The 24,546-nt window shown below is 44.8% G+C and overlaps 2 protein-coding genes across 3 annotated transcripts in view; both read right to left on the bottom strand.

Moving 5' to 3' along the window:
- Positions 1–14,374: 14,374 nt before the first annotated feature.
- Positions 14,375–18,407, bottom strand: spry1 (sprouty homolog 1, antagonist of FGF signaling (Drosophila)). The gene is made up of 2 exons (XM_010900636.4): positions 17,843–18,407; positions 14,375–16,298 (listed from the first exon to the last, which is right to left on the bottom strand). Exon 2 carries the CDS (start codon positions 16,241–16,243, stop codon positions 15,197–15,199), a length of 1,047 nt encoding a protein of 348 aa, XP_010898938.1. The 5' UTR covers positions 16,244–16,298; positions 17,843–18,407; the 3' UTR covers positions 14,375–15,196.
- Positions 18,408–19,459: 1,052 nt separating this feature from the next.
- spata5 (spermatogenesis associated 5) overlaps positions 19,460–24,546 on the bottom strand; it is a 92,600-nt gene continuing 87,513 nt past the window's right edge. The window contains exon 16 of one of the 2 annotated variants that reach the window (XM_020045954.2): positions 19,460–19,960. In XM_020045954.2, coding sequence (XP_019901513.2) covers positions 19,784–19,960 — 177 coding nt within the window. In that variant the 3' untranslated portion in view covers positions 19,460–19,783. The remainder of the gene's footprint in view (positions 19,961–24,546) is intronic. The other variant, XM_020045953.3, reaches the window with a different exon arrangement.

The following is a 24,546-nucleotide window of genomic DNA, read 5'->3' as shown; positions in this document are numbered from 1 at the left end:
ACGTGTATCTTTGCAGGTATCTTAGCAGTATAATGTTCAGTGAAGTGTGCCAATATTAAAGTACAGGCTGTTTGTTTTCATGTATTGTGTAAACAGGAGAAAGTTCACCAAAGTTCCCTTACATTCATGCAGACACATTGCATTTGTATTGAGAAATAATTGGTATGCAATTTTTTTCAGCTTTCAGTGATGAGATACGATCTGCAGACCAGGGAAGAAAAGCAGAAAGGACTTGAGTGCCAAAAATGAAATGTGTGTTTCTCCTGTGCGTACGTCCATGCGAGAAAGAGAGAGAGGGGAACAGGAGATTGAGAAGGAGAGAGAGTGAGACCGACAGAGGCACAGAGAGTCAGAGAGAGGGGAAGAATGAAGTGGGCAGATTTCAGTCATTTGTCCTGTGCTTCCCCTTTGCTACACAAGCCTTGATTTTATTTTTTTTTTGAAATCAGTAAGTATTATTTTAGATCATTAACATCTCCATTGGCCTTTCAAATACACTAAGTAGTTAAATCAAACGACTGGAAACTGCACTTTGAACTCAGCCACTGGCAAACCTCCCATTCAAACAAATATTTTAAAAGTTCATCTATACTCGGTGGGGCCCTCTGTTAAGGGTGTCCTTATAAAATACCTATAGCTAGTTATAGCTGCTTGGAATGAAGCCCACAGACAGCCAAACAAGCCTCGACCAGTATTATTTCCTACTGGACTTTGTTTGGCAAATGCTTTTTTGGCAGGTTTCCAAATGAAGGCTGAACTCCCCATTGAGAAAACATGCAGGCTCCTCTGTCGTCAAGCATAGCACTCATCTTTCTGCTTGACTGGCATCGGGTGCTAAGACGTCTCAGATGCCTTGATTTTAGCCCCTCTTTTAAAACAGGGAATTAGTCAAAACTACTTTTCAGGCCTTAGTCATTTACATTTGATATTTTTGGTCATCTAGCGGACACTCTCACCCAGAGCAACTCACAGTAATGAGTGTGTATATATTTTCTTTTCATGGGTTTCTAACCTAGAACCCTGATATTGCAGGCTCTTCCCACAGAGACACATTTCTGTTAGGCTAGTTTTTGGGGAAACAGATTGAGCCTAGTCCAGGACAAAAAATCTAGCTCAGTGAAGATTTCAGCAAAAACTGCCTGTAGCGTTTAAATTAAACCTGTTGCCTATAGAGTAGAAACACAAATCAATCCAAAAGTTATAGAGTTCAGATGTCTAAATTCAAGTGAAAAAAAGACGTTCACCCCAAAATACAACAAGTGTAACGAACAGCAGAACAACATTCGTTATCTGGAGATCTTTAGGGCATTCCTTTAGGTTGCAGTAAAAGTAGTAACAGCAGTTAACAACACTTTTAATGGTTAAATAACTGCTCTTGTTTTTCTTCTGATTCATGATTGATTTTCCAAAGCAAAGTTCATAATAATTGTATTATTCAGGGGTGTATCACTGAACCATTGTTTTCAATAATACTTTTTGAGAGATGTCTCAGCTCTATTGTAAACTAAAAAGATTAATGTATAGCTGAAAATGATTTGGATGAATACACATCTCATCAGTCTGAGACTGTGCCAGGTTACCATTTGGGGTTCCCTCCCACCAGTTAGTTTTTTCTGCCATTGGGCTGTTCAAAAATATTGCCAATTTAAAGCCAAGCTCCTGCTATTGTAAATGACCATTTGTGCCGTGAGGCTAAGAGAATTGTTTTAAAGCTCATTTATTGCAATTCTACACATTCTAATATCACATGCTGGGGTATCGGGGGTCCTTCTGGGCATGTGCTTTGCATGCCTGTTCAAAATTGCTCTCCTAGTTGGAGAATGTAATTCGGTTGTCTTGACAATGTACCGTTTCAGACCGGATTATTACATTTGCTCACCCGACCCCGGATTGAAAGTGAGTTGGCGTGATTGGTCACAGTCCAGCGACACAACACTTTAGCACCTTTTCATTGGCCGCCTCTGTCGGTGGCAGCAATGGAACGCCGACGTGTTACAGAGGGGCTGTGCCATCCGAGACGGCAGCCCGAGCTAGCTTGCAGTACATCCGCTTCACAGTACATGCCATAATTATCTCCTCCATACTCATCTCCCCTGGCAACTGCAATCATACAGCCAAATAGCTCCGGCTAATTCATTACCCGCGGAGGAAGTTGGCTGCGAGTAATGACACCAATTGCCCAAGCCTAAACGCTGTAATAAGACCTCTCAGCACACTGACGAGGAAATGGCTGCAATTGAAGCTCTTCCACTTCCTAGCAACCGGGGGGGGGTGGTTGGGCCTACAATTTGGTTGAGAATGCTTTACATTACTGTGTACCCTACAGCCCGAAACCTAGCCTAATTAAGGCAAAATTGTACAAATTAAGCAAACGAGAAAGCAAGGAAAGTGGAAGCATGTGTGAAATGGGTTTCTCGTTAATTTGGGGGGCGGTCTTGAAAACGAGCTAGATTAGAACGAGGCCGGGATTTGCATGGTCTTGCAATCAGGACAAATCAGCGGGGAACGTATACAGACTGTCCATTGAGTCAAGACAAATGCTCTTGCTTCATTGAAGACTACAGGAAATGTGTTTGTATAACTAATACACCCGAGAGTTTGCAACTTCAATGTATGCAACTATTGTGTAGTTAGTATGTAACTCTTGTCCAAATGATCACACAGAACAATGCATTGGCAAGAGTAGCAATAGCACTGGTTCATTTGATCAGACACTGATAAAGAACCTAGGAGATATGTGGGGGCTTCTTGATGTTGCAGCTACAGATCTTCAGAATTCAAAAAGGTTCTTAAAATACTGGAAACGGAGGCCTGCCTTTTTCAGGAGTTGAATTAACACTGTAAAGAGATAAATCACCCTGTGATGTAAAAAATAAATAATGCTTGGTGTTCAGTTCATGATGAAGTGCAAGTATTACACATCGTTGGGGAAAAATACAGTTAACCAAAAACACATTCAGAAAAATCTATATTGATATGTTATTTGAACATTATAATATTTACAAGCAGGATCACTTTATGATTGACACAGCATTTTGGAAAGGGGTGGAGAAAACCCTCAACCGATGATGAGTCGAGGTGCGGCCAAAAAGTTGGACATTTGACTAGGCAAAAGGCGCAACGCCATCAAAAACTCAGTGTTGTACTTTAAAAAGGTAAAGTATTGTCTCGCCATGGCTGTCTTTAGACAAATCACACAATGGGGAATGACCAGATCGGTATGGGTTATGAGGAAGGCCATTTAGGGGAGAATGGTGTAGTAGAGTGTGGCAGGCTTGTAGGTCGGCCCTCGGGGTAAGATGAACCATACTCTCTACATAGTGGTGGAACTCAGAAAAGGGAAAATAGTGATACCATAGAAAATACAGGGGAAGCTCTTCTCCAACTGAAATAAGCTTCTGTATTTCCTATTGTTAGAATATATAATTCTGTCTGCGTTCTATCACTAGGTGGAGACACTTAGCGAAACCCAGCCCACCCTTAGGGCTTATCTATAGTATGCCATAGCTTCTCTCATTAGCATCTCCAGCTGAAGAGCCTATGACTAATATGAACTTGTTTTTCCCTTCGCGTGATTGTTTCAAAGAAAGCCTTGGTAGAATGAGCACTACCTTTTAACTTAATAAATAAACAACAAATAATAAAATGTCTTTTTTTTTATGGTTACTGAGCATTTTATGCAGCCTGTTTACTATTAGTGACATTTTATTTGTCTACTAGTTCAACACACAGAAATCCATTTAAGTCATATTTAACGGTAATTTCCACCTTCCTATGTTATAAACTCAACTTGTATAACCACAGTTGACAAAACCACACAAAAAAACGATCACTAACATATTTCCCAGCATCCTCCACTGCAGATTGATAATAATTGTCTTGTGAAGGTTATGTCAAGTTAATGTCATCCAGGGGCAGTACTGTAAATTATGTCAATTTCCAGCTTCAAGGCAAACCCTCAAACATTACAACCTCTGGTTGGCCCACCATAGGATTGGATCCTATCTGTGTCTTTTCATTGGTTGGCTTCTACTTAAAGGATCCTGTCTGACAGCCTGTTGGAAGGCCCACCTGTTTGATGAGGTTTGGTGGGCTTCCTATTCAGCAGGTAATGTTATCTGGCTTATCTTCAGTCAGAGTGCAGTCCAAAGGAGGGCTGAGGCCAGAACATTTGTTCCATATGTGGAGATGCATCATTCTATAGCACTTGTGTCATCCGGCAGTCTATGTAGACTCTTTAGATTAAGCGTGCGAGGCCAGACCCCTGAGGATTGGAAGTGCTTGAACGATTGAAACTGTTTTGAACTCCTCTTTTTCTGACACCAGTAATACGAATGTTGCTCTTGCTGTGGGAAATACCTGTGAAGTAGTTTTTCTAAAGAGGCTAAAGGATGTCTGAAAATCCTGATCTGTTCCTGCTTTAGATTTGGTTCCCTACGAAATGCTAAATGCCACGACTGAATTCAAAGGGTAATTTTTTTGGGGGGTGTGGTTGAATGTGTGTGTATATTCAGGTGGGAGAGTTGCCAAAATGTTTCTCCACTCACCGTAAGCTGGCCTGTGCAACCATGGTAACGTTGGTTTGGCATTGGATGCCCTGTGTGTTTAATTTTCTTATGTTCTACCAGCTGTGAGACGGACTCAAATAAACACAAGGAAAACTGTCAAATGCGCTTCATTCTGTCATAACACTTATTCCTGTCTCGCTGGTCTCTGTTTTGGACAAGACCAACAGTTAGGCGAAGAAATATTGCATCTAACATTATTTCCAAGATGAGGAGTTGGTATTTTGATATAGTCGCTATTTAAAACCTAGACAGACTTTGTCTAATGGATGTTGTAATGCTTTTTGTATTCCATGGGGCATCATGAAAGAATCACAGAAACAAGCTTATATCCCACTACAGCCTGAGAATGTTTTTCTGGCTTTAACTGCTTCTGAGAAATGGGTCACATCTGAAGAGGACCCCACCGGTCTGAAACGGTCATTTTGGCTACTAAAGCCACGTCACCTAAACAATGGCACTTAGGGGAGAGTTTCTTCCTTCCTTCCTTCCTGTCGAGTGTTCTGCCTGACTTAGCAAACTCAATGCGTCTCAGCCGGCCCTCCCCCACCTCCTCCCCCCACCTCCTGTCCTCCCACCGGGCAAATTTCCCCCTCCTGAAAGAGCCCAGCAGACTTGATCAGAACTGAGGGGGGGGGGGGGAAGACAAATGAAAACAACAAAGCTTATAACTACGGGCCTCCATGGAGCTGGAGGATACCAAGTCGACGAGTAGGTTTCATTCAGATGCAGATGACGGGGGAGGTAGGGGTTGGGGGGAGTACCCATCAGATGACGGGGGAGGTAGGGGTTGGGGGGAGTACCCATCAGATGACAGGGGAGGTAGGGGCTGGGGGGAGTACCCATCAGATGACGGGGGAGGTAGGGGTTGGGGGGAGTACCCATCAGATGACAGGGGAGGTAGGGGTTAGGGGGAGTACCCATCAGATGACGGGGGAGGTAGGGGTTGGGGGGAGTACCCATCAGATGATGGGGGAGGTAGGGGTTGGGGGGAGTACCCATCAGATGACAGGGGAGGTAGGGGTTGGGGGAGTACCCATCAGATGACAGGGGAGGTAGGGGTTGGGGGAGTACCCATCAGATGACGGGGGAGGTAGGGGTTGGGGGGAGTACCCATCAGATGACGGGGGAGGTAGGGGTTGGGGGGAGTACCCATCCGATGACAGGGGAGGTAGGGGCTGGGGGGAGTACCCATCAGATTACAGGGGAGGTAGGGGCTGGGGGGAGTACCCATCAGATGACGGGGGAGGTAGGGGTTGGGGGGAGTACCCATCAGATGACTGGGGAGGTAGGAGTTGGGGGGAGTACCCATCAGATGACAGGTGAGGTAGTGGTTGTGGGGAGTACCCATCAGATGACAGGGGAGGTAGGGGTTGGGGGAGTACCCATCAGATGACAGGGGAGGTAGGGGTTGGGGGAGTACCCATCAGATGACAGGGGAGGTAGGGGTTGGGGGGAGTACCCATCAGATGACGGGGGAGGTAGGGGTTGGGGGGAGTACCCATCAGATGACGGGGGAGGTAGGGGTTGGGGGGAGTACCCATCAGATGACAGGGGAGGTAGGGGTTGGGGGAGTACCCATCAGATGACAGGGGAGGTAGGGGCTGGGGGGAGTACCCATCAGCACCAACAGTGCTCTAAACTTTCAACCAGTGAGTATGGGAGGATTTGCAAGGCCATTTCCAAGCAAATCAAAGTATATCATTCCACTGTTTTGAAAGAAAATTGCGGACCACTGGCAATCTACACAGGAAAGTTCATCCCTCGAAATTCTGCCCAAGAGCTGACCAAAAGTTTCTCAAGGATCTTTTTCTCAAAACTACTGGAACAGTGTGCTCTGGACAGATTAACCAAATGTGGAGTTGTTTGGTCAAAACACTGGGTGCTGTGTTTGGCAAAAACAACCATCACACCAACCATAAAGCATGGAGGCGGGGGCATTAGGGTTTGGGGCTGCTTTGCTGCCTCAGGGACAGGCCAAATTGTCATAATTGAGTCAACCATGAATTCCATATTGTACCATAGATTTCTTGAGGATAATGTGAAGCCATCGGTCAAAAATCTGAACAGAACATAGACCACGCAACAGGACAATAATCAGAAACACCGGAGCACATGTTACAACAGAATGGCTAAAAAAGGAATAGAGGGTTACTTGGGTTACTTCACGTGAGCTGTGCATGCAAGAAAACCCTAATAGATTACAGATGAAGCATTACTGTAGAGTGGGCAAAAATTCCTGTCTATGTAAGTCACTAAAGACAGTTATACAAAATGGCAACATTAAGTTATTTCAGACAACTTTTTAAAAGCTATTCTTTTGTTTCTTAATAGATTCATGCAAAGGATAACTCTAAATGTCATATGTTTACTAAATATATTTTAGAAGCCAACAATAGTTTGCAGAGTTCTGATGAAGGTAAGCTCAACTATTGAAGACATTGGCGTTTGACTCTGTGTGGAAACCTGTTACTGTCTTTCCCATATTACACGAGGAAACTAACATGTAAGCCTCGATTATGAATTTCTCCACGTCCCTCGTAGTAGTGCAACAGCACTCTCCGATCCCTGTGATCTCCAAATCCCAAGGCAATTGAACCACCACCAGATATAACGTGGGGGGGGCTGTTTCAGTGTGGCCCCTGTTTAGGGATCGTCCACCAAAGGTCCTTTAAAGTGTGCACCTGTGCAGCCTGCCAAAGCGTAGCAGACTAGAGGCTTGATGTGGGCCCAGCTTGTACTGTTCCCTCAGGGAGAAGAAAAACATTAGTGGCCCCTTTGTTGTCTGAAGCTACGCTACCTACATGTCAAAGATATATCAGTGGGTGTAGCTTCACGAGCCCCCCACCACCACCGCGCCCCAAAAAGACCAACACATAACATCTGTAATACCCCTGTAAATGCAAATGGAGCCTTTGATTGCGTTGAAAATTGGACTTGTCTATAAGCCTGTATCAGTGCAACGAAGTATACAGCTGGTTTCACTTTTTGGCCCCCTTACATTCTCTCTCTCATTGTTTCTCTCTGTTTCCTTTTGTTTCTCCAAATCGTTGCTGTTTGATTCATCCTGAGTGATGGTGTGAGATTTGAAGGCAATGGTGTCTGGAGTTTCCTTTGAACTTCTAACCCGCACATAAGCCACCCAGCTGCCAGAGAGCACCCTGAAACAGATGCAGGGGAACGAGCCTGTCTGGGAAGACCTTTTGCTGCCATAGTTATTTATTTTACGATTTACAGCCTGTTAGCTTGATTTGAGGCCTGTTAGGTTAAAAACCTGCCCTTGAGAAATCAGCGTATTGAACTGGATGTACAGTGTCCACTGTAGCTATTGGTATGGTCAAAAAGAAAATCTACATTTGATTGTGGAAGAATTATACTGGAAAAAGTTGGGATTTCAAATTAAACAATTACTATAAAGATGAAATGTAGATTCTCTGCTTTTATTTGAAGGAAAATGGTTCACCTACTTGTTTCACCGTTTAGAAAAAATGTCAGGACTTATTCTTATAAGTCCCACTTTCAACAAATGAAAAGGCATGTTCAGTTGAATTTGAATCCATAGATTGACGTGGACAGAAAATACCTTGCCCTCTTTTGGGCCCTGACAATCTCCCTGGTTCCTTCGGCAGACGATTTCTCGTCTTGCTTTATGACCAGAGTGGAGCCATTTTGGGCTCTTTAGCAGATAGTGTTTCTGTGCAATTCAGAACGCGGCTCCTTAGCAGCTACATCATCAATGAAGACAAGTGAGCCAGTTCCAGTGGCAGACATACGCACCAATGTCCAAGCCATTACCACCCTACTTTACAGGTGAGGTGGTATGTTGGGGATAAGGGGATTTTTTTCTCCCCAAACTTTCCTCTTGCCAACAATTTGGTACATGTCTGAGCTATCCAGAATACCTCCTCCCAGAACTCTCCCAGCTCTTTCAGGTACTTTTCCCACTTTAATTATTGGTTTGCACCTTGCAGTGTAGCCTGTGGATAGCAGTGACGTGCCTACCTCCTTGAGAGTGTCCCTGATATGCCTGACGGTTTATTTATTTTTCTTCATCAGGGTGAGAATTCTTAGGTCTTCCACTATAGAGGTGTTCCTTGGCATACCAGGCCATTTGCAATTGCTGAACACACAAGAGCGCTTCTTCTTTTAATGATGTTCCAAACGGTTGTATTTTGTAAGTTTTGGCTATGTTTAAAGCCAAAAGAAGAAAACATGCTTTGGTGTTGAAGTGAGGATTGAAACAAGAAACCTACTGGAACCTATGACAATCAACACAAAATAAATGAAACCCCCTAATCCTGGCAATTGGACAATTCTACTAATATTTCTATGCTTTTAAATTATGTTGTAACTATGAATTACAAGCTAAATATTGTTTACGAACACTAGGGTTTTACATTTTGACATAAATGATGTCTAAATTGTTTAACTGGAAATACACTGGTCTTGGAATGCTGTGCAAAGATGCAGAGAACTTGTCTCACTGGTGGGCTGACAACTGGCTCTATGAACTCCACACACTTAGCTTGAAGTTTAAATCACCCCGGCAGAGTACTTTGACCAACCTGGCTATGATTGACACGGCTGTTTCTGTGAAGGGGCTGTAGCCTCTATGCAAGTCAAGCTGGGGCATATTGTAGAGAGAAAATCCAAGCAGAAAGAAAGGCTGATCTCCAGTTTCAGTTACTCCTTTAGCATAAGGCCGCTATTGAACTCAGTGAAGAGAAAATTGTGCTACTCAGTTTATAAATTTAAATATTGTTAAAATGGAGCTGTGCCCCAGTGCACCTTACATACAAGCGCCTATATTAAGAGTACTCAATACTGAGGAATTCCTGAAGAGAAATCAGCCTTCATTAATGTCTACAGGTTGTGATTCCTATTTCCACTTTTCCGAAGTTGCTCCATTTATTTCTGGTTAAGTCACTCCCTGGTCACCTAGAAGAAAGGCTTTTTTTTTAACATACACTTGAAGGCACCAAATAGTGAACGGAGCCTGTTTCAAAGCCCTTGAAGAACAAAAGCATAAAAAGATGAAAAGAGGGACTCTATGATCTGCCCTGTAACTCCCTGATACATTTCTAGAACCCTGTGCTTCGTATAAATCCAAAACCAACAACAGATAAACCTTTTCTGTAAGCCTTGGCTTTGATCTCGGGGTCCCCCAAGCTCAGCGAGAAAAGGGGCTCTTTTTGCTCCAGAACCCCTGCAGGGGGGTACAGGGGCTCCCCACTACGCAACCACACTCTTAACTTACGATTTACGGCGCATTCCAGTGCAGATATTTTGCCTACACTGCGTAAAGTTAGTTAGCCTAGCAAACATAGCAATGTATGGGTGGTGATGGGGCATGGTAACAATGTCGGCTCAGCCTCTCCATGCAAGCAATCTGGTTCATTTAGTCTTACCCATTTATTTATTTTGAAGATATGCTTTATTTTGAGGGCATCTTGTGCTTTTATTAACATAATAAATGTGTAAGGCAGATAAGATTAAATAGCAATGGGCCTGTTTCAAAGGCATCTGCTTAGATCACTAGACCGCAAGTCATATTTCTTCTAGTTGCCAAATAATATGTTTTGTGTCTAAACTACCACAACATGAAAGCACACAATTTCACTCAACCTATTCTGCAACATTTTGTCATTGTTCTTCTGTCAGTTGTTTTAAATGCAATTCTATGCTATGGTTTGGTAGCAGGTTTCCTAGGTCACCATGAAATACCGTTGTCATTCGAGAACCTATGAGCTGGATCTGATTTTAGATGGAAACCAGTCCAATAATTGGTCTTTAGAAAAGCTAGTTTCTGAAACCTTGCTTAAACTTTGGGTACCTTGATTTTCTGAAGAAGTGCTTGGGCTTTTGGAATTCCACATCTGGCTGAGCAGTGATGTGGAATCCCTGTGATCAATGCTCAAGCTTCCTTGGAAATGCGAATCATTACCAAGGCACAAACACAGATCAATTAAAGTAGAACATGTGAACGGCCACCAATGAACTGCTGGTAACCTGTTGGCCACTCACAGTTGACTCAAGGGTCCCCTGATAGCAGAGATTAAAGGAAGCATTTGTGAGGCCCTAGTGAGAGGTCATCAAGGAGGGAAGGAAGAAAGGGAGGGGCAAACCAGCAGTGGAGAGGTTAACTAGAGCAGGGAGTCCCCCCCCCCCCCAAAAAAAAACCCGACATGACCCCCACCCGATGCCCCCCAGCCAAGAGCAGGACAGACTAAAGCCATCTATTGTTGTCCCTTCCTTGGGATCACTGAGCATGCCTGGGAAAAGGGGGAGGAGAGGTGGGGTGGATGGGGGGGCTGCCATCTCAAACACAATCGTGTGATAGGACTTGGCCCTATCTAATCAAGGGCAGGAGGTCACTTCCGAACAACTGGGCAATAAAAGATTATTTCCAGCCGCATAACAGAGGAGCCGTTGGGGAGGGAAGGAGGAAGGGGGGAGGGGAGGGGAGGAAGGGGGGAGGGGAGGAGAGGAAGCGGGGGAGGGGTGCAGGCTGTCTGTAAGGAAAGGAAGTGAATTGAAAAAAGCCAGCAGACGGGAACCATCTGGCTGGATGCGTAGTCTAATCTTAAAAAAAAAGAGGGTGGAATGGGGGGGTGGAGGAAGTGAACAACTTTGCCACCAAACACACACACACACACACACACACACACACAAACACACACACACACACACACACACTCTCTCTCTGAAAGGGGCCACTGCATCCAAGGAATGATTTAAGCTCTTTTATTTTTTTTATGTTTAGGAGGCACTTTTATCCTTGGTTGAGATATCAAGGAAAAAGGGAAAGGGGTTGGGTAGATGGAACCCCGCCTCCAAGAGCAGAAACATGATCTAATCAGCGTGGGTCAGTCCTACCCGAAGGAAGAACAGTATATATATCTAATATGGTGTTCGTGTGCTTTAGGAAATATGGTGGAGATTTTGACCCGATTTGGATCCCTTTTTCCACGCTATCCTAGGCCTAACAAAAAAAAAAATCTTGATAGATACCTCTCTCTGGTCAAACTAAGATAAACCTGCCTGCCACTTCCATTTGATTGTGTTTGGCGTTAGTAATGGAACACAGACACCCCTTGGCGAGGAGGTGCAAGCTCAAAGACAAAGGAGCTACAGTGGTACCTCCCAATAAGCAATAAGTGTGGAAGCTGACAAATTAATCCTTTCGAGGAAAAGAGAGACGTCGATCAAGTGCAAAGCTCACGTCTCAAACGAGCCCAGCCGTTACTTGCAATAGGATTGACCGGCAAAGGTATTGATCCTCTCATTCGCCACTTTTCCTCACCCCGGCTGGCTTTGGTCCATAGATTGCAGACAGAAACCGGACGAGGGGTTTGGGAGGAGTGTGTGGCACCATACGTCAGTAGCACGGCGTGGACTCAGAGACAACGTGTGACTGGTTAAGGCCATGGGGAGGAAACCAATGAGCAAATGAAGCTTGGTTCCCATGCAACACCTCCACCAGAGCAGTGCCGGCACCAGATCAAACATGGTTCATCGCTCACGTGAGGTATAGAAAGATCACAAATAGATTTGGTGTTTACCCCGTTACCAAGCAGCCTGAGAATAGAGACCTGTTTGTAGTGGGAGTTGTCTGTATCAGTTGTTAGGACTATTTTACGATTGCGCCGTGCTGTGAGAAAAAATATATTCCCTGCCTACATTAACCCCATATGGTTTGCTCCACCTCATACAGTTTCATCCAGCAAAGTTAAACAATCCTTCAAAGACCACCTCATCAAAGAAACCTCACCAACTCAAGTGACCAGTGTATAAAAAAAATATAATTGACACCCAATCCTGTCCCCAAAGCAACCCCACAGTCCACTACCACTAACTTCCATTCAGATTAGCAATAAGGAAACAGAAATGTGCTGAGGTCAGGAAACTGAAAGTGAAGCTGACGGACAACCACGGAGCGCTTAAGACCTTCAGCGTCAGCAGCAGTGCCCCGACTAGTGTCGGACTGAAGGTTCCCCCGTGATGACTCAGAGAGTAGTCATGCGTCTTTGCACTCGCAAGGCCTCCGGCGCTGTCAGAGGGCCGCCAAGCTTTACACACTGCGAACCTTTCCGTGGGCGGATGGTGCGGCTAAAATTACCTGAAACAAGTGCAGATTGACTCCCACAGAGTGTGGGAATTGACACGAGGATGATAACAATATGAAGGTGCTACGGGACAAATAATAAAAATACACTTTTCAGGCCATATCAGAAGTTCTCTTCAATAGCGGGCAATGCTATTTCCCTTAGAATGTACATGTACTATAACCTAACTGTAATGTTAGAAAGCTGTTCATTTTCTACAGATAAATAGTATCACCGTTGGACTGAAGAGCAAGCCATAAAGAAAATTGTGAGATGAAAATAGTTAGACCATTAAACATTATTTTGTCATTTAATCTGACTGATGGTCAGGGGGTGAGACTTGCTAAATGAACTGTTGTTCGAAGCCCAGACCTGGAAATGGGGAGCAAAGATGTTTCCTTACTTGGAAAATATCAAGTAAACATTTGTTTCCGGTTGGCTGACTCCTACATACAGTTTTAGCTCAGCCCTCTGCCAAGGATCTAAAGAGGAATCTGAAGGAAAAAAAAGCCTCCCATTGTTTGTGATCGTCCAGGAGCCAGGAGAAAATTGAGTTTGAATTGAGAGTCTGAAAGATACCAGGAAATTAAAAAACTACAAAAAACTACTGTTAAGCATTTAGAGACACAATAGGGACATTCTAGCTAAATTAAATTGGAAAAAGCACTTTGAATAAAGCAGCCATTTGGAAGGGTTGCTCTGTTCATCCAAACTATTGAACCTGAAGGAGTCCTAAATCTCAAGCCCAGCCAGAGCCTAGCAAGCTTAATACCAAATGCCACTTTTAGTTTTAAACAACAACAAACAACACCTAGTCTTCTTACCCAAACACCTCAGAAACACTTGTTGAAGTCAAGCATTTCCTGCAAAGTGAAACATTTCAGACTGCCTGGTCGAAGTTACCCATAGTGTGCCCCACCACCCCCCCATCTGCCATTTCACGCAAACAGATTACAGAAGTGATGAGGTCATCCCCTGCGGGTCAACAAACTTCCAAAGTGATAAATTCACTGACAAAAAGAGGCGTCCAAATGGGGCTGTATCTGCCCTCCCGTTGCCTTTAGGAACCATGCCATAAAACCTTGGCATTGATAGTGGGTTTATTATCTTTGAACAGGTGGCTCTGGGTAGTCGTAATGGTGTCTCATTTCGCAGACGTGCTGTGGCCTCACAATATGTACACCATTTGGGAGTCGGGAACATCCTGATCTGGCAACTTTTAAAGTTTGAGTTAAGTTTAAGTGCTGCGACTTCTTGTTAGGATTATTTGTGGACATTCTGCATTCAGATGGATGGATCTATTTTATACAGTTTTGAAGAGTACCCAATAGTTCTACCAGTAGTTGCCAAAGAGAATCCTGATATAGTGGGCTTGTAAATTTGTTTTGAACATTAACAGTTTAGTTATAAGTTGGGTTGATCACCTGTTGCTCACCTTTTTCACAGAATTCCACACATTAGCAAGATGAGCGCACATCGACTTGCTGTGATGAAAATATTAAAAGATATGCACAAACAAAAACATAGCCACAAACTAAATCCTGTTTCAGGCGCAGAACTATGGAATACACCATCTGTTATGCAAGGACCAAATCTAAACCGGTTTGCCGCTTGAGAAATGCCTCAATGTCTCAGTCAAAACAAAAAACATCAGTCAATACAATGACAATAAACAAAACACAAGGCATAACATTTTTTTCATTAATTAATATATTTTCTGCATTAAAGTTAACATAGTTTCTTTTGTGCCACCCTTTAATTTCAGTAAGTATTGATATTTTGTTATATTCAGACATGAGTAAATTTAAGACTGTCTTTTGCAATAAATATCATAAAATAGAGCTTCACATAATAAATATTTTTTTTTACAACAAAAAATGTTTTAACAGACATTCTCTTTTAAAAAATAGCCAGAATTCCTCTGATGGATTTGAGCATATGATTTACAAAAAGGAGAACAAAATAGGGAAGAATGCCCCAGAATGCATGTGAATGATGAGTATGGGGGTGGGGGGGGACATCTAACAGAACACTATAAGGATGTGTGCTTTCCATAATGCAACACAGAAATCCAGCTACTTGACCACGCTCTTATTATGGCAGCAACTGCGAAATCAAACAAACGTGGTTTGCTATGAATACCTGGTAACAGCTACATATTGCCTAGCTAGATAGTCCTTCACAGATTTGGTAAGAGCTTGCCCTCACTTGAAGCTTAAAGCACCAGGGAAACTCTGCCTAGCTAACAGAAAATTATATATAAATGAGTGTTAATGAGTAGCTGAAGAGATAAAGAAACAGTTAAGACAAAACACTGGTCTGTAAAAACACGGTCCTGTTGCAAAAAAAAAAAGACCATAAAAAGAAGTGGTTTTCATATTCCGTGCTTTAACTCCTAGCAGGATTCCCTACTTGGAGAACGCGAAGCAGGTGGAAGGCGCTAAAATGTTCGATAAACAAGGTCAGTGACTTATCAGCATCATAGTCAGAACCGCTCAGGGGATTGACCGCCACCTGCACACTGGATCAGGACGGTTTCCCCAGGGCCTGTGGGGACCAGCTCTCCAGCTTGCAATAGACAGTGTTGGAGTTCTTGCAGCGGCAGCCGGGCCTGTTGACCCGGTCGTAGCAGCCCTGGCACGCCTTCAGGCACCCCCTGACGGGCGGGTAGCACAGCAGGCAGGGGAACAGCACCGACATTAATCCCATGCAGAGGAAGCGCGAGCAGCAGTGGGAGCGGGACAGGGAACAGGGGTGGTCGGCACACGAGTCCCCCTCGTCGTCGTTGGAGCAGTGGTAGAAGATGCCCTTGGCCAGGCACATGCAGGTCCCGTGCTCCAGGGCGCTCTCTGCCGAGCACAGGCACTGGCCGTTGCAGGCCAGGCACGAGGGCAGGGTCCGCGGGGCCGTGCAGTCGCCACACTTGCACTTCCCGCAGCGTTCGCAGATGAATCGGTGCCCGGGCGGCGCCTCCCCTTTCCCGGCAGGCTTGAGCGGCACCTCCGGAGGCAGGGGGTGCGAGCCCGGCTGAGGAGTCAGTAGCGCTTTGGCCTTGGGCTGAGTCCGAACGGGCTGAGTCCGCTCCGCTCTACGTTGGGGCTGGCGGGGGGCCACCGTGCCCGGGCGGGAGGGAGGCGAGCGGGCCAGGAGTCCCTGCTCGGAGGAGGCGCTGCTATTGCTCCCTGAGCTGGCCGCGCTGCCCGTACTGGTGGAGCGGCTGAGGCCCGGGGCCCGGTACTGCGGTCCTCCAGCCGCCGCCACCTTCCCGCCGTGGTGGCCCGGCGCCAAAGTCCGGGGCTCATAGTTGTTGTTCACGTTGACGAGTATCACCTCGTGAGTCCTCTCCTGCTGCTTGACGGGCCTGGGCGCCATGCGGGGCACAGGGGGCCTCCGGACCACCGAGGGTCCCTCCGTGTACTCGTTGCTGGAGCGGATGGCCTTGATTTGGTCCAGGGAGAGGATGGCGGCATGCTGGAGCTCCCGCTCGTAATCCGACCTCGGCCGGCCCTCCAGGGAAGGCTGCTGGATCACCACTAATGAACCGCCAGGGCCAAGTTGACTTTGGAGCTCCATCTGGGGTGATCACCACATCCGACATTCACCGTGGACTTGGCATGCATCGGAAAACCTGCCAGGGTGGGGTAGGTAAGGGATGAACATAAGAAGGACTATCAGTATAGACACAAGGAGTTGGTCGGAAAATAGGAAATATATGCAGGTGGACGTTTTGAAGACTGCTCTTATGTACATTTCAGATTTAACTTGTCAAACTCCACTACAAAACAGCGCAAAGGACGGGCTATCGAATATTATTTGCCATTTCGAGTCGCCCGCTGTTTTATTTATCAATTTAAACTCTTCAGCGGGCCACCGTGATCTTTAACAAATCATTCCCATGTATATGGCATGGGGAGAAAGCCGTTTAAAGTGTAGACTAATGACACTTTTTGTAGCCTATCTTCATCAACAAGCACATCCAAACCTCAGCGCAAATACTTACAGTCCTCATTTACATATGTATGACTAGTTAACATTATAATGCGCCACGGTGACGGAAGGAACCAAGAGGACAAAATGAGCTGCCTCACTTATTATTCTATTAGCCTACTAAACGAAAGACGGTTTAAAGGAAATGTGATTATAATAGGGTTAAAAATGGCACGCAAATAAAAAGTACAATCAGCCAACTTTATGTTTATAGTTTCAAGCAAATACTTACGTTATAGTGCTTTTTGAGAAGCACATTGGACAGCCGCGTTAAAGCAAATACGACCACAGGTTTATGTAATAAACAACTCTTTATTCACGTAAGCCAAATAATATTCGCTAAACAAATTTTGGTCACAACGTCGATAATATCCCAAGCCTGGTCAGTATTATTTAAAAAAAAATAAATGAAACATACGATATTCAATCAGCATGACTCAAGAACACAAACTAGTTGAAAAACTGTACACGAGGTTAAGAATTCTAAGGGTGAAACTTACTAAACAGGTCTCTATCATTTATTTACTTTGGTTCATGAAAATACACAGTAGCTCGCAGAGTAATAGGTCTGACCACTACATAAGGTAAACTAATTATACACGCCGTTTTTAATGATCAAACTTAAGATCATATCTGTGTCGTCGGGATTAATTGACGAAGCGACTTCCCATGTGATCTTAACCAGAGACTTTCAAATCTACAGATGAATCGAAATGAGAAGGGGATGGGGGGGGCTGTCGACCTTATGAATGAAAACACTAGGCTGCTGTGGGGGAGGGGTATTTGTTTGCGCGTGAGAGCGATTCTCTCGTCTGACAATCAAACTATGGCCGTTTTAATTCCTTTCGAAAGTCGAACGGGCTCTGTTGAAGATAGCCTACGCCGACTACACGCTAGGCTAGAGGACACGACCATGTGGAATTATAGAGTAAAGCCAACTGTGCAGATTCCAGTGCCAGATGCTTGCTCCCAACGCCACCTATCTCCACAAACTAACGAGAAGCCGATACTCCGCATTTGATTCCATGCCCCTAATTTGGCATCAATATTTCCAGAGTTCGGAACACTATCAATGCACTCGCTTAGGCTACTTGTAGGTCATCGCTGTGAAATACGTTGTAGTCAGCCTATATTTTAGCAACAAAGAGTGACCAAACCAGACATTTCAAACAAGTAGATACGCACCTATCTGCAACCATCCATAACGTCGAATCCATCAACCAATATGCCAAAACTCCATCCAAGGAAATTGTCCAAGCGTATTTTAATTAGCTCTTAACATTCGAGACGATTGTGTTAAATCCAAATATGGATGGTGTATCTTCTTTCGTTATTCCTCAGAATCTTGTGCATTACACACCAAAGTCATCCAGAAATGTTAAATCCACTCTTGATAGAATAAGCACCCAATAAACGTTGCGCACTTGAGGCCGATCAGGAGAAGCCAGTATAGTCCTGGAGCGGAGTTTGCAGGGGGGAAAAACGTATTTATGATTCTCAAACGCACATTAATTCACATTATAATAAAAATAACAAATAACTATATATCCGACAGTTTTCCGTATTTTACTTCTGCTAGGCGAAATAGTAATATTCGTTTTTGTTGTTGTGCGGAATGTTCAAAAGCAAGCACCAGTCGAGGACGTGCTCTCATCAACACTGCAAGACTGTCTAGCACTGAATGAATGAGAATGTAGGGCTCAGTGTTTGCTCGACAAGCCAACTCCCATTGGCCATTCACTCCACTGAAAAAGGATACATCGCATCCGCTCTTAATTCATTGGGCAGATGTGGAAGGCCGGGCAATAGAGATGTGTGCCACACTTAAGGTGGAACGGTTTAATAGCATAGGACCTCGTTTCCGTTCTTATGGTCACGGGCCAACCATAGAACAGTGGCAAACTGGTAACAGTTATCGCTTTTGGTAATGTTGTTTTTAGATAATGAATTCCCCGGGATCCTTATCATTCCATTTCGGAGGTAGGGTAGACATCGCAATTGCGTAGAAATACAGTAATATAACTCAGGCTAAATCTTACGTACTGTTGGACTACGTCTTTAATCTAAAATCGAGTACCATAACAACATTCTATGGAAAATTAGGACCTCGGTCGTTTTATGTCCCTACTGAACCACCTTAAGAAAAAGTCACCCCGCGAGCGAGGGGAAAGATTCCCCCCACCCGCCGCCTCTTCTCTGTTCTTGACTGTCTGGTTTGATTGGTGTCGCGGATGCGCTACATCCGGATCCATGAGAAAAGGAAGTTCAATACAAAGTCAATTTATCCTATTCAAATGGAAAATCAATAGATGAATGACCTCAATACCATCTCGGGTCAGCAAATTCCGCGAAGCATCCACATTTAACGGACTAATAAATGCATCTGAAAGCGTCTCTGATGCTTGGGCTGGATAGGCTTTTTCTTTCTTTTCAAGTAGGCTATTTTGGAAGCTTTAAATGTAATGATAAAGCAAATTGCGGTTAGATCCCAGTCGACCAGTTGGAATCTCTTCATAGTGGTCAGACACGCAGAGGGCTCGGACATTCAGCAATTAACAGATTTTCCCTTAAAACAGACTTAATATAAGATTTGTGCTGGTTTTCCTCGAGATGGAAGTAGCATATAACTTAGCCAAATGCAAACCAATCTGAAAACGCACATAAATAAAAACATTTACTCCATGCAAACATTCGTTTCGTTTAAAAAAAAACTTTCCTTCGTAGACGTAAAGATCTTTGTTTTGATCATGCCTAATATAGTAATATATTTGTATTATGAGGACAAAATAAAAAATCTAAACCAAACCTTTTTTCGCTAACAATTTATTACATTATAGCCTAATATTCAATTTCAATGCGGACGTTTGCATATTTGAATGGTTATTTAGGGCGACTACGATTTTTTACTGAGCACATTACACAGTAGCCTATTCATTGATTAAATCACATGGGCTATTCTCGCCTACACTGTTCCCCCCGCTGAGTAACGTAAGGTCCATTTGGATACCCTCGAGGCTCCAGTGAATAACTGCATTTATAGAAACAATATGCAGTCCCTCAGAAACATTTTGAGTTTCGTATAGTCCTGGGCAACGTTTGCTTTGGATTTTTATTTCCACCGCTATGTCAGAAGAAGCGCAGGCCGCGTTGCTGTTGATAGTTGACATATGACTGGATGAGAGAGTCAGGCACTCGAGGCTTCACGGCGTTCAGGGCGCTTTCAAAGTGTCTTCCCATGATGAACTGTGCTTTGATGTCCTCTTGCAGGGCCAACAGGGCAGCCTCTCTGCATACTGCCGTTATCTACAACAGGAAACAGATAGAGATAGGGCTGTCAGACGGCCAAATCTTAACCACTTAACATCACGTGAGCTTGCACAGCCACTAGGCTACTGGGCCGTGGCAAGCCAGAAGACCAATTATGAAGCTCTACGAAAGTATGTAGAACAAATCACAAACAACTGGAATAACACACACACACACACACACACACACACACACACACACACACACACACACACACACACACACATACATATATATATATATATTTTAGGTTGAATTTACACATTACATAAACAGCGTACGAATCTCTGTAACAGCGCACAATAGCCTACCTACGGTTGTTGCAGGGTTGAACGCAGAATTAAATGACACCATTTGATTTGTGAGGGCCATTTCATTCTGGTTAATTGCAAACAACGTACAATTGACCAATTCTGCACCTCCTTGCTTAGCCGTCACAGCGGTGACATTCCTTGCATTGCTCAGTGTTCAGGCAGTTCTGTAGAGCAACCTCACCGTACATATCCAGCAAATCTATACACACAGCGCTATCAGTCACCGGAAAAATACAGGTTGATTCAGTTGAAGTTACGAGCGGGGTGGTTTTAATAAGTCGCTGTCGTCTTCGTGTCACAGAACAGATCACTAGTTCTGGAGGAGGCGACGGCGTGGCTGGTAAACGGGCTTCTGGCGTTTATCAGCCATTACTGGACATTGACAAAATGACTCACTCCCCTGGCATGTGCAGAATATTCTCCAAATTGCGGTCGCGTCACCGTTGCATAATTCACACAGAAATGACTGAACAAGGTCTGGGTGTGCATGTTGGGGGAGAGAAGGGTCTATTGACATCCCAACCTCCCTCCACGCAAGAGGAACCCACAAGTCACAAAGGCATCAATTTCTCTGTGAAGATCAGACCTACAGTATATAGGAAAATCTCACTGGAGGGAAGTTAGTGCTGGGTTGGTACAAACACCTGCATCCACCCCCGCTTTTCAGGACTGTAGATTCCCACCTACCATTTGGAAAATTAAATCCTATCAGGCTTGGAGATGAAAGACCAGTTCTGCTTTAAAAAAAAAATCATATTTCAAATAAATTAAATGTACAACCGTCTTGGCTGGACTTGATTCTAGATTAACGCTACTGCTTTGCTTTGAGAATACAGGCCCAGAACAGCAAATCTGAAACAGTCAGAGTATAATTACACCCGCAAGAGCTGCAGATTACAGATTGCAGTTGACCTTACAAATTTCCTTTGTATATTCCCCTCCCATTTCAAGAAGGGAAAAGCACAAATGTGTACCCAACAAATAAGGAGCGTAAGAACTAAGAGGCCTAAAAAGGTGTTCATGGGAAGAACAAACACCTTATTGCAATGGCCAGGTTGAAGAAAAAGAAAATGCTTGTTTCCCTTCAGCTCATCTGTGAGACAGAAGATGCCAACAGACTATTTACATTGCCGTGTAAAAGTTGGCAAAAGGTACAAATATCGGATCTCAAATCCTAATCTTAACCATTATGAGGAAAACCACAAAACTGATCTTAGATTTAGAAAAGGAGGGGGGTTCGGTTGAAGCCGCCAACATTTTTCCCTCTTCATTGTAGTTAAAGAGAATCAGTACCAAAATAGCTCCGTAGCTGCATAACCACTTGGCCTGTGTGTGTGTAAGAGGGAGTACTGTCAGTGTTTCCGGCTTGTTTTGACAAATCAGTTGTGGTACCAGCATCCACCAGGGTCACATATTTAGTCTGGTATGGTAATAACCCATTAGTATCCACTTTGGCCAGCGGCCAACCTCTCAAGACGACTCACTGAAGACCTGTGAGTGCTGCTCCCGTTTCCGCCAGTCCAACTTCACAGTGGAGCCAGATAACAAGCCGATGCTTGAGTTGCCCACGGAGACAGTCGTGGTCACCTCCTGAGAGATTCTAAATGAACTGAATGGTTGCATTAGTACTTCCAAGTATCGTTGAGGAGGAGCGGCGAGGCATACTTGACAGGGGTGGGGTGGTTCAGGATCTCAAGGCAGCAGGAAAGGGAGTTGGAGAGACAAGTATGCATTATAGGAGGCATGTTGATTGTGTAAGGCTTGGCCCGAGACAGGTGCTAGGCAGATGTCAGGAAGTGAACTATTTTGCTGTTCTGTGCCAGCCGAACAACACAACTCAGACACTATAAACAGAGGCAAGGACTAATGGGTTGAAATGGATGTTTGAGGGGTTCCCCATCATTCAAATAATTGAGTTTGTTGTCAGCGGTGATATGAAACAATGGAGGTATGCAACTCAGGCTCTAATTAAGGGCAGTGGGGGGGGGGGGGTTGTAACAATAACATGATTTCCATGTAACATGTGCAAAAACACAGACATAATGTCTGTCATTGCCTTTAATGTCTTTATTTACTCTGTTCCGGCCTCGGGGACACATCGAGGGGCTCATGTCTCCACGCCATGACTCCACAACAAATCATTTCATAATTTACTGCCCCCCTTCCAACCAACCACCACCGGGTCCCACCAACCAAAAGAGCTGCTCACAACTACATACTGAGGCAACTGCAGTGCACACTGATGTATTCATCTGTTTCATGTAGGGGGGGGGGGGGGGGGTCTCTATACAGTGTTGAACGCGCCAGTGCTTTTCATGCTTGCGTGTTTACCATGTGCCATTTGAAAAGCCACAAAGGCAAACAGGGTGAGCAAAAGGCAGTTTGTTTGTAAACGTGAAGGCATTCCAGCCCCTGAGCCAAAACACAACCCCTTAAAGTTGGGCCCCCTGCTCGAGAGAGAGAGGGGGGGGGGGGGGGGGGAGTGAGGAGAGGGGGAGAGTGAGGGAGGTGAAAAAACTGCCAATGGACAGAAATGAAATGGAGGCGTCTGTGGCATGCCAGGCTAAATTATGGATCACAGTTTTTATTGCAGTGGAGACTTTATTTTTCATTCCCTTCATAAATTATGTCAGCAATCACTTAAATATATGGAGAGACTAAATTGATGCATTGCAGTAGCCATTAACTGGAGATGTGGGTGAGCAGTTTGAGGACCTGGCTGGCAGGCGATGCCACAACAGCCGTCACACAGTAGAGGCAGACCAAGGAAGATTTTTACTTTGCAGAGGTTAGAGTACAGATTTAGGAACAGTCCTATGAAAACAACCAACTGTAAAGAACACCCGATAAGAAGTAATTATGTTCTTTAAATCACTCGTCCTTATTAGGGCCACAAGGCGAACAAACATTTTCTGTACGTCTCCGTGAGAATAGTCACTAACATGTTAACCATTGTTTCCGCACACAGATATTGCGAGTGCCCAACACATTTGCATACAAGCTTGTGGCAGTTACATTTGAGTACCAACCATGAAGCTCTTCCCCCGGTGAACGGGGCTGCCGGGCCTCGCTGCCGGTCAGAGTGGTGAAACAGAACGTCATTAGTGTGGCCGGGACCACGGGGATTTAGACAGGACCCTGGAAAAGTGATAGACACACATTTGCCTGATTGAACCCTCACCGCAACCTTGTTTCCACTCGATCGGCTGTTTTTTTTTTTCATCGCTACCAAAACCCTGCTTGCGAACGAAAACCCCCCCAGAAAAACCAATCCAAAGAAATGACCGTGTAGGCCATTTACCGTCTGTCATCATATTTCAGAGAGGAAAAAGCCCTCTGGGAGACCATAATGATATGTTGCCACAGGTTGGTAGTCAATTTAGTTCTGTTCTTTGTTGGTCATTTTATTAGAAAAGGCAGGCAAAGCAATTTGGATCTGAGGCTTAAATGGCCAAGCTTGGTCTTTCTAACCTGGTACATAGAGACAGCCTTAAATGGCCAAGTTTGGTCTTTCTAACCTGGTACATAGAGACAGCCTTAAATGGCCAAGCTAGGTCTTTAACCTGGTTCACATAAATGCCTAACCTCTGCCTTTCTGGCCCGTTATGCAGACAGGTGTTCAGTGCTGTTCCGAGGAACCGTTTCAATGGTGTGACATCAGCATTGGCAAACACACAGGCACCCTCCTGAAGATCCAAAGCCCCCCCCCCCCCGCTCCGGGTCATTAAAGGAACCCAACACGAGCCCCGGACACTTCAGCAGCCACTGGTCATGCTGCTACAACTGCTTCTTCTCTCTGCTCATCACTGGGTGCGTGTGTGTGTGTGTGTGTGTGTGCGCTGCCCATCCCAATCCAGGCCGTGTAATACAGCAACACCTGACTAACACTCAGACAGATCCACGTGTACAGTGGCATCACGTTCTGTCCGTGATCCTGTTGTGGCGTCGCAGATATTCAATGTCAGTTGTGGGGAAAAAACTAAAACACACAAGTCGGTTGTGGGGAAAAAAAAACCAAACAAACGCACAAGTTAGCAACTGCGGCAGCTAACTGGCGGCACATATGGGCAGGCCCGGGTGTGGAATCCGTCCAATGCGCCGTTGCTTCCTTCTTCAACAGAGCTTTGCCTTGATGAGGGGCTGGTTCGGAGGCTGCCTGCTTCTACTGCAGAACAACATCCAGTCCCCCGCCACACACACACGCACACGCACGCACACGGCTAAATTTACACCTCCTGTCAGTCTGCATTAGTCCAGCACCCGCCCCAG

This window comes from Esox lucius, chromosome 4 (assembly GCF_011004845.1).
Source record: "Esox lucius isolate fEsoLuc1 chromosome 4, fEsoLuc1.pri, whole genome shotgun sequence".
In the NCBI taxonomy this organism is placed as follows: domain Eukaryota; kingdom Metazoa; phylum Chordata; class Actinopteri; order Esociformes; family Esocidae; genus Esox; species Esox lucius.
Note: the sequence above shows the minus strand (reverse complement) of the source record. Positions and strands in the feature narration are given on the sequence as shown.